The 14,314-nt window shown below is 38.3% G+C and overlaps 1 protein-coding gene across 1 annotated transcript in view; it reads left to right on the forward strand.

Annotated features, from left to right (window-relative positions):
• Positions 1–14,314, forward strand: part of EDNRA (endothelin receptor type A) — a 65,386-nt gene that overhangs the window by 36,094 nt on the left and 14,978 nt on the right. The window contains exon 3 of the mRNA XM_002815195.5: positions 4,241–4,368. Coding sequence (XP_002815241.3) covers positions 4,241–4,368 — 128 coding nt within the window. The remainder of the gene's footprint in view (positions 1–4,240; positions 4,369–14,314) is intronic.

Genomic DNA, 14,314 nt, shown 5'->3' on the forward strand with positions numbered 1-14,314 from the left:
GTTTGCTGAGGACTAATGCACATGAGCTTTAGGGCATAAATTTCACAACTTTTTGACTCCTTACATTTTTGTTTACTTTCTGGTTGTCAGGTATGTTCCAGAAAACTAATGTAAACAGATATGTTCCCCGTACTTAAGAGGTCCCAACCAAATGAGATCTTGCATTGCGCTAAATATAGTGGTGAATGTACATCCTGCATTTGGCTCTATCCATTCTACAAACAGGGTGCATATCAGTGTATCATACGGTACAAGTTCTTATCTAAATCTGTTTTTGATGGGTTAAAATGTGCAGCCTGTCAATTTTATGATGTTGATTTTGATACAATCCAAATCAACCACACAAATGCAAAATTCCTATATTAATCTGTGCCGTTTAGAAGCGCTTTCATTTTCAGGTGGGGATCAGGGGCTTTAACTATATTTCAACTATAGAAAAATTCCCTGAGTTAGAACAAAGGCATGTAAAATCCTGGCTCAGCAGATTGCCTTCTGTGTCTCCACGATTCTTTCTGTGGTGTTCTTCTGTGATCTGCTTGAGAAGAGGAGAACATGATGTACATTTAGACCATGGGATGTGCCTCACCTCCAAGGGCCTGCCCTGCAGCTCTTAGGAAGGTGGGCAGTCTCATCACAGCCCAAAGTGAGATGTCTCCAAGCAAAGAGTAAATGGCAGCCTCTCTTCAGCCTAGACTCTTAAATAGCACAGTATTCTCCCACTTCCTCAAACAACTCGATGGCAGGTTTCTTTCAACATAAAGAGTGGGAGCACTACTTTGAGACACTGATAAACAACTTTCAAATAGAAAATAAATTTCAAACTGAATGTGTTTTCAGGGCAAAATTGGTACTGTCTAATTTCAAACTATGAAAATATGATCTGATTTAATGAGTTGGAGTCATCCATTCATCCAACACCTACTATGTGCTAGGTACTGTGTAATGTCCTTGGAAATTATAAATATGAGGGTGGCAAATTATAAATATTAGGGTACATAGACTCTTTTGTAGCAAAAATAAGCTATGACTGATCCGAGGTGCCTGATTAACCCTTTGAACCAATACGACTCGTCAGCTTGTCAGACTCTTTTGGGTTTCGTTTTGTTTTGTTTTGTTTTTTTCATTGAATTGACAGTAGCTTGTTAACTTTAGTGAAATCAGTGAGTTCTTTGCCATGGTCTAGGATGTATTCTCTTAAACAGTTACTTATTTATTCCTCTCCTAGTCTATTCCATTAACATGCTTTTAAAAATCAAAACTTTTTGATTAAGCAATAGAATTGCTCTCCAGAAAATTACTCCGGGAAAAAAGATCATAATGGAGTACTAAAAGATATTATTTCCATATGTTCCCACTTGTTTTCTTTTTGTAAAAAAAAAAAAAAAAAAAAAAAAGCATATGCTTCTATGTACGTAGGATGTTTTCTGGAAGAAAACACACTTAGCAATTAACAGTGGTTGCCTTTGGGCAGGGAGTTTGGGGGCCTTGATTGGAAGGAAGACTTAACTTTTCATTATATAAGCTTTTATACAGCTTAATTTTTACCATCTTATGTATTATATTTTTAATTTTAAGTGCTAGTAAATAACAGGATGCATTCCCAGTAGTCCTTCAGAAGCTCCAAGTGCTTCTGCTAAATAAGAGAAAACCGGTGAGCCCCACTGTTTGCCTCCATGAGGACTCCTGCTCATGCTCCAGCAGAGCAAGCTGAAAGGAGACTTTGAATGTAGGACTGCTCCAACACTGGTTCCATGGAAGAGATTAACAAGCAGGTTCTACTTGAGGTTAGATAGTTAATGAGGGCCTCTTTGAGGAAGCCACATGGAACCAGAGAAGAAAAGGAAAAGAGGGGGACGTTGCCTACAGGCAGGGACCTAATTTCCTCCTAGCAGCATTGGACACTTACTACCCATACATCCTTTCAGAATGAAGGAGATACAAGTTAGGGAAGTCTACACAGTGATTACACCTAATAATTTTCTCCAATGATTTCTTTCCTTCCCCTTTATCTATAATTCCCAAGAAGAATCAATGCTCACTCCCAGGAAAAGGAAAAAGAACACCACCACCAACACCACACCTATTTGTCTCAAAGAAAGACAATTCCATGATCTTTTTTGCTTCTCACTGATTCCATGATGTCTTTCCTCTCTGTCCTTCTTTATGCCTAACCCTAACCTAATCCTAGTTAAAAGTTTAAGGAAGCATGTAAAAGGAAAAAATGTAATTGAGATTGGAAGAATCTGAGAGAATCCATGTTCATTTGTGGTTTCTCTGGATCATTTTCTTAGCACTTGCCACTGAGACCTTCACAGGATTTCAGAGTCTCCCTTATTAAGCAAGAACATCTTTTTCTTTTCTTTCATTGTTAGATGTGTGAATTGGGAAATCCATTCATGTGGATTATCAGGGTCCTCTTAATCTCCGGGAATGAACAAACAAACAATTCAACTGTTCCAGAGTATATCCCATAACCGTGCCTACACTGTTTTAATTACATATCTGTGGTCTTTGAAGAATTATAATTCTGGGCCAGAATTCTAAATTCTCATTCTATAAAAAGTAGTTTTCAGGTTTTCTTGTTTTTATAGGGTGATTCATCCCAGAAATAGTGTTTTATGTCTTTACTTGCACCAAGCATTAATAACCAGCAGTCAGCAATGGCAGAATTATTTGTCAGCTTCATGAAAACCATAAGAAATGAAGGCAGTGTTTGTGCAAAGAGTTCTGTGGTTGTCCTTGGACAAAAGTTTATGAGGAAATTTTGAGAAGACACCAATCGAGACTGTTTATAGTGAGATGAAGAAGAAACCAGAGGCACAATTGAATTGAAGAAAAAGGTTCTTTTCGAAAACTATTTAGAAGAAAGGAAGTAATCTTGAAAACTAAAGAGAGGAAACTTCTATAATGAAGTTTTATAGGGTCTTAGCCAAAAATCACAGAGTGAGAGACTGCCCTGTGTAACCAAGTTCTCATTCTTTATCTACGGGGTACTGGTTTCCCAATCTCTTTCAAAGGACTCGTGTTATGGATCACACTGACCATGGAATTAAACCTCACATCATCTTTTGGAAATAGTAGAAAAGAAATTCAAAGCTTAGCTTAGAGTTACTATGGCAAAAAGAACTTTTCAAAAAAAAGAAAAAGGAGTTTGGCAAGTTAGTAGGATACTGTTTCCTAGTGAGTTGAGTAAGTTTAAATTGAGTCACTAAGAAAAAAATTAGAAAGGAAATCAATACCATTTTCACACTTGAAAAGGCATCATATGTTCAGCAGGAACTTCCTTCCCCCTTTTAGGTAGCTGAGCTATTATTTAAGCCCATGCTCCTAGTATAATACCTAATTAGACAAATACAGAGTACTGGTAGCTATTGTTATGTGTCTGCTACCCAGCACAGCCACTAGAGGGTGTCCACTCTTGCCTTGCAAACAAGGTTGGAAATTGTCAACATGGAAGAACAGATTTTTCTGCATATGATACCAACAGATCAAGGTAACCACATTTTTCTGTATAGTAAGGGGAAGTTTGAGCCTAAATAGAGAAAAGCCACTTACATCACATCTACTGAAGCAGAGTCAGCCCCTTAAGCACAGAGGAAAATATAAGTTCAAAGTGGCTTTAGGTGTTAGCTAGCTGCTAAAATTAGTAGCTTCTACACCACTTTGTTTTTTTCCAGTATTCTCCCTAACCTTTCATTCTTAATTTCAGAGATAATATAATCTGCCAATTCCAGTAGTTGAAATTATTTGCTTTACTCACGGTTTAGTAAGCACAGATAAAAAACCACTGTCTGCTTCTCAGTTGAGCTGTCTCCCAAAATCCCAAACTTTTGCTACTGATTGAAAAGTAGGAAGCATGACTAGTTGATGTGAGATCAAAGGCACATCTCTTCTGTTATTAAACTGTATTATATAACTATAATATATTTAATATATAAGTATGTATTATAATATTAATACACTATATTAAGTATTATATATTAAATATATATCACAATATATTCATGTTACTACATATTAATAATAATAAATTATATCTCTGTATCTTTCCAGACTAAAAATTGCTGAGGTTTTAAAATATGAAAGAAAAAATAACAATAGTAATACTCTTTTGCTACAGTGCTAACTGAAAAGCACTGTGAATAAAATTTAGAAGTTGGGATGCATGACTAAAACTGTAAGTGCCCACATGCTCCGTGCCAGCTCTACCATTTCTTACCACTGTGTCTCCTTCTTTCAGCTGCTGGCTGGACGCTGGCCTTTTGATCACAATGACTTTGGCGTATTTCTTTGCAAGCTGTTCCCCTTTTTGCAGAAGTCCTCGGTGGGGATCACCGTCCTCAACCTCTGCGCTCTTAGTGTTGACAGGTAATGTGGTTCTTTCTCTTTGCTCTTTGGCTGGGCTTAGAAAAGCATTTTTCTCAAAAAGAGGTCAAGAGAATTGGTGCCCAGGACAGCTGTTGATTAGCTTCAAGTGAATTAAAGCATTAACCATCTTGCCTTTGCTGTTTAGAATTGCCTTCCACATTTGCTGATTATTAGCCATCTTTGGCTCAGACAGTTATGTACCTAGAGCATTTTATCAAGAATACCCATTTGACGCCCTTTTGGCAATAAAGGGAAAATTAACATATTAGATGGAATAAACTTTGTGAAAAGGAGATTCCAGGATATGCAAATCCTATATTTCACCTGGTAAATTTATCATTAAAAAAGATACTGTTCAATTATATCTGTAATGTTTAATTAATTGAGTGAGAGGTAAGTGCACCACATTGCTATGTTCTTCTCCCTGCCTTTTTGAAAGACTGAAATGTTTCATAAGTTTTAAAAAGAGTGCAACACCAAAAGCATCCCTTTATCCAATTCTGAAAACGCCATCAAATGTCCCGAAGTCTTTCCAGAATCCACACGCATGATTGTTAAGCATTCTCTAAAGAAGCCCTTCTGAATTCTGTGAACTTCTAGATGGTATTTTCTTTAGCTTCTGGTTTTCATAGCAGCAATTATAAGAATGAAATTAGAAACTTTATAACACATTCTGTGGCACTCTTTTATATTCACTATAATCTCACACAAGCGGTGTATAATGGCCTATTTAATTAGCCTACATACAATTTAGAAGAGGTTTTCATTCTAACTCATTCCCTGACAATCACTTCATCAGGGAACCTGAGTCTCATCATTATAGAAATAAAAGGCTCACTCTCCTAAAGAACATTAAAGCATTTACAGATATTCTGTTATTTTACATTTATAATTATTGTTAGGACAAAAATTGTTACTGTTAAAACATAAAAATGTGCATTCAATCAGTAATTAGAAAATTAGAATGATATCCTTGTTAAAAATTTATGTCAGCTGGGCACGGTGGCTCACACCTGTAATCTTAGCACTTTAGGAGGCCAAGGTGGGCTGACCGCTTGAGCCCAGGAGTTTGAAACTAGCCTGGGTAACATAGGAAAACCCCATCTCTACCAAAAATACAAAAAATTAGCTGGACATGGTGATGCATGCCTGTAGTCCGAGCTATTCAGGAGGCTAAGGTGGGAGAATCACCTGAGCCCAGGAATAAATAAATAAATAAATGGCTATAACTGTGAAACACAAAATAAAAACGTATTATTAAAAATAAAACACAAAAAATAATTTCATTAGTAATTTAAAACACAATCATACCATTGACAAAAATGTTCCCATTGCAACGGTAAACACAAAGATCAGAAATAATTTTATCATCTATTAATAAGACCCTTCAGTGATCTGTAGGAAAGTCTAGGGTCTCTTTGGGTTACATCTACATTATATTAGATGTTAAAGGCTGCTGCATAAAAACACTTACATACCATAGGTGGCCACTGTATAATCTCGAGATCATGGTACCTTAGACCATAAAAAGCTGAATAAACACTTATGATGTGGATTTGATTCACTAATAAATTCTCACTCTGATGTTCCCACTCCCAGCATCCCAACATCATTTCTTCTTTCATTCAAAGTGTTATATTATCTAAAAATTAAAAGCATTAGATTGCACCTATTACATTGCTAATACAAGTAAAATTTTTCCTGTATTCATCAAGCTGCGTATCATCAAGTTACATTTCTTTCAGAGATGTAGCCATGTATTTTCGTTATATTATCTAATTAAATTTTTTAGTTATAACTAAAATTCATGTAGAGAAAAGAAATGGGAAAATAATCATGACATTTTGAAAAAAAAACAACATATCCTACACACATGTTCTTCCTGTATGATTTTTCTTTTAATTAAAATACAGGGTCTTGCTCTGTCACCCGGACTAGAATGGTCCTATATGGTCATTTTAAATGCTATAAAGCTACAGTGTTTCAAACAATGAAATGCAAACCCATGAACACACTGACAAATCAGTGGGAAAACTCGACTCAGGTGCTGGAATACACAAGAATGTATTAATAATATAGGCTGAAATCACTTTGAATATAATCGGGGGAGGAAAGATTTATCAATAAATAATGCTATTTAGCCATCTGAGGGAAAAAGCATGTTAAAGTCTTCTGTACGTATCAATAATAATATTTATAATTATTACCATTTATTGAGTATTACTAAGTGTTAGGCCCTATTGAAAATACTTTACAAAAATTAGTTTACGGCTGGGTGAGGTGGCTTATGCCTGTAATCCCAGCACTTTGTGAGGCTAAGGTGGGCAGATCACTTGAAGCCAGGAGTTCAAGACCAGGCTGCCCAACAGGTGAAACCCCATCTCTACAAATAATACAAAAATTAGCCAGGCATGCTGGTAGGCACCTATAGTCCCAGCTACTTGGGAGGCTAAGGCACAAGAATCACTTGAACCCGGGAGGCAGAAGTTGCAGTGAGCTGAGATTAGACAACAGCAGCTGCACTCCAGGCTGGGCGATGGAGTGAGACTCTGCCTCAAAAAAAAAAATTAGTTTATGTAACTGTGATAGTTGGTGTGTTATCTCCACTTCACAGATAGGCAAGCTGAGGTTGAAAGAGATTAACCAAGTCAGAATGGCTACTAAGTGTTGGAGCCACTAATCAAATGTTGATAGTCTGCATTCTTAACCACTATACTCAAGCACGTGAAAACTCAAACCACTGTTGATGAAGAAAGCCAAACTCTGAAAAATAGTTGAAGAGATGTATTCCAAACCAAATGTGAAGACCATGACCCGTGACACAGCCTCAGGAGGTCCCAAGAACCTGTGCCCAAGGTTGTTGAGTTACAGTTTAATTTTATACATTTTAGGGAGACAGAAGTTACAGGCAAAAACATAAATCGATACATGTAAGGTTTACAGTGGTTTGGCCTGGAAACATGGGACATCTTGAAGTGGAGGTTGGGTGAGAAGGGCAGGGTGGTGCTTCCAGGTCACAGGTGGATTCAAAGATTTCCTGACTGGCATTTAGTTGAAAGAGTTAAGTTTTGTCTAAAGATCTGAAGTCAGCAAATGCTGACAAGAAGTGCTTGGGGTTAGGATAAGGGGGTTGTGGAAGCCAAGGTTCTGTGTACATGAAGCCTCCAGGTAGTATGAGGATAGTAAATGCCTCTTATCAGATCTTAAAAGGTGCCACACTCTTAGTTAAATCTCTCCTGGATCAGGAAAAGACCTGGAAATGGAAGGGAATTATCTACAGAATGTAAATTTTCCCCAGAAGAGATGGCTACACAGGGCCATTTCAAAATAGGTCAAAGAAATATATTTTGGAGTGAAATACTTCTATTTCTTTCAGGGCCTTCTCTCTGTCATATGATGCTATACTAGAGTGTGCTTGGGATTTGGTATCTCACTGCTACAGAGAGTCTGTTTTGTTATTTTGTTAGGTTTTTTTTTTTTTTTTTTTTTTGAGATGGAGTCTTGCTCTGTGGCCCAGGCTAGAGTGCAGTGGCTTGATCTCGGCTCACTGCAAGCTCCGCCTCCTGGGTTCACGCCATTCTTCTGCCTCAGCTTCCCAAGTAGCTGGGACTACAAGTGCCCACCACCACACCCGGCTTATTTTTTGTATTTTTAGTAGAGACGAGGTTTCACCGTGTTAGCCAGGATGGTTTCGATCTCCTGACCTCGTGATCCACCCGCCTCGGCCTCCCAAAGTGCTGGGATTACAGGCGTGAGCCACCGCGCCCATCCTGTTTTGTTAGTCTTAAGATCTGTTCTAACGTTAATGCTGGCCTGTTGTGCCTAAATTCCAAAGAGAGGAAAGTATGAAGAGGCAGGTCCGACATCCCCTTCCCATCATGGCCTGAACTCGTATTTTAGGTTTCTTTGAAATCCCCTTGGCCAAGAGGAGGGGTCCATTCAGTCATTTGAGGGGCTTAGAATTTTATTTTTTGTTTACACCATAAAGGAGTAGAAGAAAATAGACTATCTTTTTGATCTCTGGAAAGGGAAGGAAGACCCTTCTGAACTTTAAAAGAATGGTAGAAATGCTGGATAAAATTATAAATGTATTTTAAGATATAGTATTTTAAAACCTTCAGATTAAACATTCATAAAGCTTAAAAAAAAAAAAAAGTAATAAGCTGGGAAAAATTGTCACTCCTCTCACAGGCCCAGGGGGCAGAACTGGTTCCTCCTCACTTTTTTGTTCTGCCTCCTCTTTCTTCCTTGGGGGAATCTCGGAGCATCATGCAGAGCTTCAATCATGCCCAGTGTTGAGTCGGGGAGATAGCGGGAAGGTTAGGTCATAGATTCCTATATCTAATGTCGGGTCACCTCACCCATACCACCTCCTCTCTTCATCTCAAGCATGAAGAAAAAGAAATAAGATGTTCCATCACGATAAATAGTTGTGTATCAAATGAAATGTGAGTCATTCTTAGTTAAAAAGGAAGGAAGGACTGAAGGAAGGAAGGGAAGGAAAAGAAAGAAAAGAAAAGAAAGTAAGAAAAAATGATGCCAAGAATCTATCTCATTAAGATTTGATCTGAGTTGTAGATCAAGGAGATGAACTATTTTAAAATTCCACTCTCACAAAAATCAGCCTTAATCCAAAAGGTTTTTCCTTGAAAATAAACTAATCATTCTTTCTTCCCTAGACACACACTTTACTATTTTTACATTTCATTTGGTATTGACCCTAAGCTTCAGGACTTGTATGTAGGGAATCTATTTGACATTTCTATTTCAAAAGCTTTCACACGAGAGAATGAATCATTCACACTTAATTCCTGAAGATAAGATTCCATTTGCTTTAACTCTTCATTTGGTTGCATTATATTCTACTACTACAAAAAAAAAAAAAAATAAAAAATAAAAAACACTTTTTAAAATGAAACAAGGAATGAAAAGGGAGTTTGGAACCTGTTGCAGTTTGTGAATCCCTTCTTTCATTTTATGAGCTAAATAAATTATGGCCCAGGACAAAGAGTTCCCATGATTTTTTTACACAGTATTTTAAAAACATAATTATCTCACATTTCAGAGTTGTTTGAAAGAAAATGAGAGAAACCATACATCCAAGTTCTATAGGATTTCTTTATTACTTCATTAATCAACAATTACAGAATGATGTAAGATCGAAGAAAAGATCTAGCTTTCTCACTATCAGCTTTTAATCTGAATAAGGTAAACAGGACTGAGAGAAAGCACAGGATTTCTGCCAGAATGGATAGGCTTTCATTGCTAATTTCAACTATGGACTTGTCTCAGTTTAACCTTTTGAATAATTCCTCCTCAAATCTAGTTTCACATCCTTGGTCATTTAAGAAAAAGACAAATCAGGAACTGAAGAAATTCAGAAACAAATTTTGACCCCTATCCAGCTTTCTCGGTAAATTATCTTTTTAATTCTAAGGCAGTATACTTCTATAATGAATAAACTTTTCCCAACAAAAATGAATAACCAGCCATTACCAGCTATTAAAATAGGTATTTTTACATGCTGAAAGTGACAAGTTTTATATATTACTTTGAGTTTGTTTGGAGGCAAAAAAAAAAAAAAAAAAAAAAAAAGCAGCAGCAGGAGCAGGGTAGGAGGGATCACTGTTGTTCTTTGCAAAGTCATGTTAAAGTGGAAGATGATGATGATGGGGTCAGACCAGTAAAAAGGTCTGGGTACAGATCCAACTTGTTAAAAGTTGCCTGGGGAGGAAGGCTATAAAAAGATAAAACTCTTTTAACAACTATTCCAGAGTAATGTGTTATTAGATACTTGGAAAAGTTGCAAAGATCCATTAATGAGGCAGCTTTGTTTTATATGGCTGAAAAGCTGATGTCAGTTCTTGAACCCATCATTTCAAATAATTGCTCAGTGGTCTCTGTGATAGTCTCAAAGATATATCCTAACTCAAGAAACATGAAGGTGGTTTTCAGAAAAACCTCTTTGTTAGAGTTGGACTTGGTTTCTCCTTATTTTCCTGGTGTTATGGTTTTCTATTGCACCATGACAATAGTGAAGACACAGAGGAAGGGTCTGAGCCAGAAGACATAAGCCGGGAACTGGACAAAGTCCAAGGCTGGCTAGAGCCATAGGATCTTATTTGGGAGTCTGTTCACTATTGCACTGAGTTATTTGTCTTTTATCTTATTCTACTGTCAAGATCAGGCAACTGGTTAATTTTGCTACCCCATTTCTCTTTGATAACTACCCCAAAACTTAGCAATTCAGAACAACAACCATTTTATCATATCTCACCATGTTGAAGGTCAGGAATTTGGGCAATTCTTCTGCTCCTTGTCACTTCAGCTGGGGTTGGTGGACTTCAGCTGACTCTGAGCTTGTGTCAGAGGTCCAACACTCACATGCCTGGCACCTTGGCAGGGACAGCTGGAAGTCTGAGCTCAGCAGAGCCCATCTCCCCCTCCATGTAGTCTCAGGGTCCGCTCAATGTTTTTGCTCCAGCAGGCTCAAAGCTCCTTTCAGAGGCCAGACCTGGAACTGCAAAACATCATTCTAGCCACACTCAATTGATCCAAGTAGCCACAGGCCAGCTCAATTTAAGAACTCAGCTGAAGAAGTGGTAAAGCATTTGCAGCTGTCTTTTAATTCACCACACCTGATTCTCTTCTGAATTGGAATTGGCCAAGCAGTTGCAGTGGCTCAGCCTTAGGAGGCCGAAGCAGGAGGATGGCTTAAAGTCAGGAATTCGAGACTAGCCTGGGCAACATAGCGAGATCCTTGTCTCTACAAAAAATATTTTTAAAAATTAGCCTGGCGTGGTGGGCACCAATAGTCCTAGCTACTAGGGAGCCTGAGGTAGGAGGATCCCTTAAGAGAGCACAGGTGTTGGAGGCTGCAGCTATGATTGTGCCACTGCACTTCAGCCTGGATGACACAGTAAGACCCTGTCTCTAAAAAAGAATTCTTCCTGCTAGTATTTAGCTTCCAAACCTCCACATGGTAAGAGAGAGATAAATCATTAACAACAATTACAAATGATCAAGTTTGCTGTTAACTAAAGATGTGCAGAGGGAAAGATAGGGGTGGCACTGTACCTTATGGAAGTGGCAAATAAGAATAAATAATAAATTCTAACACAGGCAAGCATTCATTGACAGGCACTTGGTAGAAACTTCTTTCTTAAGGCACTTCAGCCACCTATTTATTCCCTGATCCAGTAATCCCACTCAAGATAATTAATTCAGAAAAATCATTCAGAAAGAGAAATAAAATTATGTGTACAAACAAGCTTATAGGTGTCTTATTCACAACTGTGAAACACTAGAAATGATGTGAACATAGAGAAAAGATTCAAGTAAATTATATCAAAATCTTGTTATACTGTGTAGCCATTAAATTGATAAGTGCCACGCCCATGTAGAAACATGAGAGTATTTTTAATGTGAATAAAGCTAAAATTTAAAAATTGTGAGTCATATGATCATAGTCTATTCAAACTATGCCTATGAGAATCAAAACAAGAAAAGAATAAAAAATAGATTTTGTTGAAGTGGTATCTTTTTGTTTTATTTTATAATGTTTTAAAGTTCTTTCAAGAATAAACATTTTTAAATTTAATGACTATCCCAGACCACACCTTCAAGATTCAATAAACATACATTAAATGCCTCTGGCCTTAATAACATGTAAAAATCTATTTATAGGCACATGCACTAACAAACATCTTTACATGAATAAAATATATATTTTATACTTTTATTTTGGCCTATCACATGACAGGGTACCAGGTGATATAATGGGAAAAGGCTCTACCGGGAGTTGGCAACCCTGAGCCATGGTCCAGACGCCCCAGGTTCACTGGAGACCAGGCATCCGGATGCGACAAGATGCCAGTTCTCAAGTTCCCAGCTGGAACATATGGGGCAGAAAGATCAGCCCATAGATCCCTCCTTTAAATTATTGAATCTGGACCTCTAAAAGTATTAGCTTTTAATCTGTGGCCTAATGCATGGCTAGCTTGAAATATAGGAAAATGATCAGAATGTAGTGTGAATATTAGCTTTAGCCACTTAAGGTAAGGTAAGGTTACACAGTACATCTGTGTAAACACAACTCTTAGAATTATGCTGACTGATTCTTCACCAGAATTCCCTAGAGATTAAGAATTCCTGGCCAATTAAGGTAAGGTAAGATATATGCGTGGTAACATGCATGAAAACGCCAACAAAAAGACACTTCATTCAACAGGTATTTATTTGGCACTTGTTGTTCTAGGTATTGTGACCAACATACAAAATGTCAGACCTTATGAAGCTTACATGCTTTTTTCCACTTTTTTCTTTTCTTTCTTTCTTTTTTTTTTTTTTTTCAGACAGGGTCTTACTCTGTCGCCCAGGCTGGAGTGCAGTGCCATGATCAGGGATCACTGCAGCCTCAACCTCCCTGGGCTCAGGGGATCCTCCCACCCCAGCCTCCCAAGTAGCTGGGACTATAGGCACGCACCACCATGCCTGGCTAATTTTTGTATTTTTGTAGAGATAGAATTTCACCATGTTGCCCAGGGTGTCAAGCGATCACCCGCCTCAGCCTCCCAAAGTGCTGGGATTGCAGGCATGAACCATCGCACCCGGCTGGGAACTTATATTCGAAAGGAGAGGGGAGAGCATAGATGATAAACCAAATAAATAAATAGAACATTGTTGGTCACATTGTAGTGCTATGGGGAAAAATGAATCAGGGTGAGAGAGAGTTCTGGAGGGGAGTTGGCAAACTTAAGTAAAGTCTCCAGGGAAGGCTTCCGTGAAAAACTCCAGTTGAGTAAAAACCTGAAGGAAGTGAGGAAGCAGCTCTGAGGACACCTGTGGGCATTCTCACAGGGGTGGGAAGCCACTGGAGGGTTTGGAGCAGAGGGTGCCATGGTCTGACGTAACAGCGTCACTCCAGTTGCTATGTTCAGAGTAGGCTGTGGCAAAGCAAGGTGGACATAGGGAGATCAGTTAGGAAGCTATGGCAATCATCAAGGCACTGCGATAACAGGTACGATGGCGGAAAGTGGTTGCATTTGGATATATCTTGAAGGAAGTTGTTGCAAGATTTGCTGAAGGATTGGATGTGTGGTGGAAGAGGAGTGAAATCTAACCCAATGTTTGGGGCCAGAGATGGGAAAAACTGCAGAAAGGTTTAGCAGCAAGGAAGACAAGGAGTCTGATTTGAGAGTGTTTAGATGCCTCTTAGGTGTCCTAGTGGAGCTTGCAAGTAGGCAGTTGGAGATACAAGTCTAGAGTTAAAGGTGAGGCACCAGGCTAGAGGTATAAATTTAGAAATTACCGGTAGATGGATAGTTAAATGACACTAAAGCCATGAGACTAGATGAGATCACCAAAGGAGAGCGCATAGATAGAAAAAACGTCTGAGCACTAAGCCCTCAGACAAATCCAATGCTAAGAATCTGTGGAGAAAGCGGGGTCCAGCCAGGTAAATGAGAGGGAATGGCCAGTAAGTCAGAAGGAAAACTGGGAGACTGTGGTGGAAACCAAGTGAAGAAAGCATTTCAGAGAGGAGGGATTCTTTCTGGAATAGCAGTTGTCAGTGGTGGAATCTACACTTGCAGATTTTCCATGACAACTGAAGATGTCATAGATATACAGAGAGAGATGTATATACATAGTGACTAGATGGGAGGCTGTTTATAATCGCACCTCATAAAAAAGCCATATTTGTGTGTCAGTGTGTTGTGCCATTATATTCCAAATAGAAATCAGTTTTGAAACATCCAGTGTTTCATGGTTTCCATACCTTTCCCCACCTCCATTATCACAAATGGTTGTTTCTAATTGTTCTTATGGTTGTTTTCCCCTTATCTCATGGAGACGTTATCAAGATCTGTGTGATTATAAATGGAAAATATTCTAATTCTCAGTGAGTGGGTTAATGAAGGAGCAGACTGATCATGAATTATTTGCT

The sequence above is a fragment of the Pongo abelii genome, chromosome 3, assembly GCF_028885655.2.
Source record: "Pongo abelii isolate AG06213 chromosome 3, NHGRI_mPonAbe1-v2.0_pri, whole genome shotgun sequence".
NCBI classification, from domain to species: domain Eukaryota; kingdom Metazoa; phylum Chordata; class Mammalia; order Primates; family Hominidae; genus Pongo; species Pongo abelii.